This window comes from Asparagus officinalis, chromosome 2 (assembly GCF_001876935.1).
Source record: "Asparagus officinalis chromosome 2, Aspof.V1, whole genome shotgun sequence".
Taxonomy (NCBI): domain Eukaryota; kingdom Viridiplantae; phylum Streptophyta; class Magnoliopsida; order Asparagales; family Asparagaceae; genus Asparagus; species Asparagus officinalis.
The window spans coordinates 68,464,066-68,469,012 of NC_033795.1; the positions used below are offsets into that span (position 1 = coordinate 68,464,066).

The following is a 4,947-nucleotide window of genomic DNA, read 5'->3' on the forward strand; positions in this document are numbered from 1 at the left end:
CAGTTGTTTAGCGATGAGAATCCTAATGCTTGTTGTATCTCATGAGCTCATGAGAGGGAGAGCTAGCTTATATTATTATTAAGTAAAGATATGCTAGCCAATCCTACACGTTGTATTTTGTAATTGTATGTAGCATGCAGGTATTGTGATCATGATTAATTATGAATCGTTATAAGAACAGTACAAACATTAATTCTCCTCCCGTCGTTTATTAATTATCATTGGCATGTGAAAGCATTCAGTGGTTCCTTGTATGTATTAATATAATAATTGGGAGCTGGAGAGAGACTACTATTTTCATCATAAGCATTATTTGTTTAGTGTGGGTACTTTTTTTTTCAAGAGTAATTAGAATGAGTGGTATCCTTGGCGGGGGGTAACGAGTGACAGATCGAGAATAATCACAGCATAGCTTTTGGCGTACCATCAATGCAATGATACTGGATCTAAACCAATTACGCAATATTAAATCAGGATAAATTTTGGGTTTATAGAAGAACTTATTATTAATTTGTTGCAGCTTGGATGGTGGTCCTCATGTGCATGGGGGGCGGGGCATGGCTTGCCGGATGAGAGAGGTACGGTGTTGGGATTCACATGGGATTGGGCTCGTAATTTGTCGTTAGTGAAGCAGAAATGGGACAAGACGGTGAGGGTGGGCGGTCTCTTTTCCTTTCCAACCGCCATCTGACGTGGGTTGTTGAATGCTGAGGACAAGTTGGTCTTTGCCCACATGCACCATCGTCCAATTATGAAGCCTCTGGAATCTGTTTGATGATGCAATTGTGAGAATTTAGGCTTATGGAACACAAGTTCAACCATTCATAATAACGTAAGAGAATGTTTCTTTAACAGTTGATTAGTGCTCAACAAAATTTATAGGCTGGGTATAATACTACTTATTTTCTTTATAAAAGGTATTACACAGTCTACAAACTATAGTCTAACATTATTCAATCTATGTATAACTTTCAAATATATATATTAAATAAAAAAATAGTAAACCCTTTATTACAATTTGGGTACATGGGTAACGAGGAGCCCTATACGTGGAAGGAATGTCCAAATATTTCAAGAAGCATTATAACGAGATATTACAATGCCTACCCGCTACTTGTGAACCAGACAATAGGTTATGCAGTCACCATGCAATATGGCTAGAATATGACAAGGCTGCTTCTCTTTGCAAACACAATCGCATTTTTTTCAGTACAGAAATTGGCACTCAACTCTGGCCACGTTCTTTCTTCTTTTTCTTCCTTTAAACAGCTATATACAACAACAAAAATTACAAACAAAGCAAAATATTGCATAACCATCTACTCAAATACAAATCTTATCAGAACTACGCCTCTAGGAGTGAGAAGGTTTGAACTACAAATGGAACAGTGAAATTTCTCAAAATGACCCTTTATCCTCCCATGAATGCTTCAGGATCACCATGTTGTATGTGGTTGTGGTGATGAAAATAGCACTCCGTCTACTCAGGCAGCACAAGAGTTCAAGAGCACCAAAGTTCCAGCAAATAGCAGGAATATAACAAATACAGCCACCCCAACTATGACGATAGGGAATGAACCAACCCTAGGTACTTCCTGACGCAGAGAAGAGCTTCCCAGTTTAAAATCATTGTCAGCTTGGAGCTGTTGGGTTCTCAATCTCAATTCCTCATGTTCATCGGAAGAAGAAACGAGTGTAGACTTTGGAGAGGTAGTTTCATCTATATCAACAGAGAAAACCGCATGATTAGCATGGTAGTATTAAGAGAAAATATAAAAACTGCTGATTATTAAAACAGCATATCCGTTGCATATATTTACCTTCATCAGAGGAGAATTGCTCACTGTTATCAATAACAGTAGGCTCTGAGTCTTCTGTTTGTTCATCAGCCTTGTTCTTCTCATGTTCCTCGGCCTAAAGACATCAGATGGTTAATCCCTTGCAGGCAATGGGTCACAAATTTAATGCCAAAGAATATATGAAATATATTACCTTTGATAATTTCATCTTATTAATGTAGTTGTCTTGTTTGGATATTTTCTTCATTTGATTTGAGCTTTGCAACCGAATCCTCCTCTCTGCTATGCCCTGCTGCTCAGGGTAATTGAATGAAGAGGCAAATGAGCTGGTCATATTTTCTCGATTTCGATGCCTGATGTTGATGTTATCTCCAATGGAATTGGCTGGACCAACTGAATATTCACCAAACTTGGAATAACGGACAGGCAAGTTTCTAATTTCCATGGATTGGAAATAGAAGGTTGATTCGGTTTCCAGACCAAGGCCACCCTAAAATCATGAAAATGCACATAAAAAAAGAGCGTGTGAAACTTAATACTTAATTTCATCAGTAAAATTAACTTTCAAGAAACGTTTTCACTTTAGTCTCAAATAAGCCTTCTCACCTGCGTCCTTAGAGCTTCTGAATCAACATAACTGCTCATACAACTATCCGTGTCATTAATCATAGAAATTTGACCATCAGAAACAGCCTCTGTTTCTCCCCGACAATCCGCCACATCAGCAGAATATTCTTCTGGAGTACTGAGCATAGCATCTAATAACGCAGAAACAGAGTCTTGCTCAGATGTCTGATACTGAGCCTGAGTCTGGTCATCAGCAGAATTTATTCCATAATCTGAACTTATTAACGTCAGTGAATTGATTTGTGGAAGATCATCAGAAAATAGATGCTCATATTCTGGACCTAAGAACTGTGCTAAATCATCAAACAAAGGAGGATCCTGAATTTACAGCAGAAACAAGCTTTGCTTAGGATCTATTATCTTAGTTCAATAGTGTGTAAGAAGTAGAGAGCATAAGAAATGGAAAATAGCGTTTGCCAAACTATACAGAGAAATATTCAGAAATTCTCACCTCCACTCCAGTATTTTTAGTCTCCCATTCACCGGCATCTAAAGTCATATTGCTGTTGCAATGTCTTTCTTCTAGTTTAATGGGATGAGATACCAAGTAATTTGCTTCATCAGCCAGCCTGATATCTGCTGGTTGCTTGTTAAATGTGATAGGCAAAGGCTGCAACTCTTTTTGCAGGTGCGACTCGGGTGACTCTCGAGTTGATGATGTTGCAAATTCTTCTTCCAAGCCATCTTCTCTTTGGGACATACTGCTTGGAGAAGACTTGGCCGGGGTAGGGGAAAGCGTCTCTTCAGACTTTTTAAACAGTCGGCAAAGAACAAAGCTACCCTGCCAAAAAATGAAAGAGAGTACATATGTCAGAATCAGCATGAGAGCACTGTTATCTACAGCAAGGAAGCTAGTTCAAGTTGTCCAAATGCCAAGCATGAATCCATAATTGGTGCAAGAAGTCAAGTATGCGCTTCTCCATGAACATATGTCACGGTAAAATCCTTTACAAACTAACAAGGCAATATATGATAGCATAGTATAATAGCAATGCAAATGTCACATAAAAATCTATAACATGCACTACGCCTCTTAGAGAGAGTTTGATCATCCATTCCCCCCTCAACACATCCCACCAATTGTAGTGCACATTTTCACACTTCCCGACCTGACTAGTATTTTCCATAAGGATATGCATACGTAGAGTGTGAGATCCTTCTTTTTTTTTTTTTGACAATAGTAACCAGCTGTCCATCTATCTGCTTTGAGGTTCTTTCATATAGAAATACATATTCATATAGACATATAGACGTCGTTGACAAACAAGTAGGTACACAGTTATGCTTTCATGTCTGGATTTGGAGAGGAAAAAAGTGTCCTATTTCAGCACCGCTTTCTGTGTTGGTATCCAGTTTCTCAATATCATAGCAAGGTTTTAACTATTGGATATTGGGGAAATATCGGATGGTCAAAACTCATTTCTGATTGCAGATATTGGGGAAATATTGGGGATATGTGGTAAATATCGGAATGCCAAAACAGATGTTTGCATATATCATATAATGTACTAAAATGTTATCGCAACATACTTAATGAAATCTAAACATACAAAATGTAAATAATATATGTTTAGGATCACTAATCAACCTTATAAAACAAAAAAAGTCAAATCAACATTGCTACATATCGTCAGACTCTTTTGTAGGCCAAAATGTCATTTGATAAATGGGAAAACATGATGTCTCCCCCCAAAAATTGCCCAATGTAGTATATTATTTTGTGACAAGTCATACAAAAGTATATATCAGCCAATATATCGGCTACATCGGGGATATATTGCCCAAAATAGCCAAAATGGAGTAAAGGATATTTTAGAGATCATATTGGTTGCAGCAAGCCGTGTAAAAGGATATATCGGGCCATATCGGGGATATTTAAAACAATGCATCATAGCAATCTCTGTGTGTGACTATGGTGTGCGTTGTGTGCGCATCTGCGCAGGTAAGTGCAGTGTGTCGGTAGGTGTGTGCACGTGTAAGTGTGTGCTTGCTGATGAGTTTATCCTAAAAACTTCTTTATAGCTGAAATTAAATGCTTGTATATTGGATAGTATACTTCCTAGAAAAAGTGGTACATATTGCTGTAAAGGAAATTAAATGGTAGAAATCAGAGTTTTGAAGTTGGAGGATAACAACTCAGACAAGATTTGGATGAAAGAAATCAAGGAAAAGAACCAAGTGGGAGACACAACTTTTCCCTTCACTTTAATAGTTTCAAATTCCTCCTTTCACCACAAACCTGTATAAATCTTACTATACAATCTTTTGTTCCGAAAACATTTTACTGACAAGAAGAAATCTTTGCTTGAACAGCATGTGCCTCCATACATATACTCATTTCTTTGCTTGAAACCATTTCATTCAATTTCAGCCCACATTCATTCCAGACTGAAGACACACAATCTAAGTTGCACGGAAACATGTACAGGTATGGGTATGGTTACAATTATGGTTACAAGTATAGATGTGGGTGCGAATATGGGATACAGTAAATATGTAAAATGTAGGGTATAGGGGGACA

General features: G+C 37.7%; 2 protein-coding genes and 1 long non-coding RNA gene across 3 annotated transcripts in view; 1 reads left to right on the forward strand and 2 right to left on the reverse strand.

Annotated features, from left to right (window-relative positions):
• The window catches only part of LOC109831274 (heavy metal-associated isoprenylated plant protein 9-like), a 2,710-nt gene extending 2,019 nt beyond the window's left edge, over positions 1-691 (forward strand). Inside the window, exon 6 of the mRNA XM_020398606.1 lies at positions 475-691. Within this exon, the coding sequence (XP_020254195.1) occupies positions 475-691 (217 nt within the window). The remainder of the gene's footprint in view (positions 1-474) is intronic.
• Positions 1,159-1,935, reverse strand: LOC109831570. The gene is made up of 2 exons (XR_002244462.1): positions 1,821-1,935; positions 1,159-1,720 (listed from the first exon to the last, which is right to left on the reverse strand). It is a non-coding gene; the product is annotated as an uncharacterized LOC109831570 (long non-coding RNA).
• Positions 1,954-4,947, reverse strand: part of LOC109831275 (NAC domain-containing protein 91-like) — a 7,330-nt gene continuing 4,336 nt past the window's right edge. The window contains exons 2-4 of the mRNA XM_020398607.1: positions 2,878-3,207; positions 2,406-2,744; positions 1,954-2,289 (exon numbers count right to left, since the gene is read on the reverse strand). Of these exons, the coding sequence (XP_020254196.1) occupies positions 1,954-2,289; positions 2,406-2,744; positions 2,878-3,207 (1,005 nt within the window). The remainder of the gene's footprint in view (positions 2,290-2,405; positions 2,745-2,877; positions 3,208-4,947) is intronic.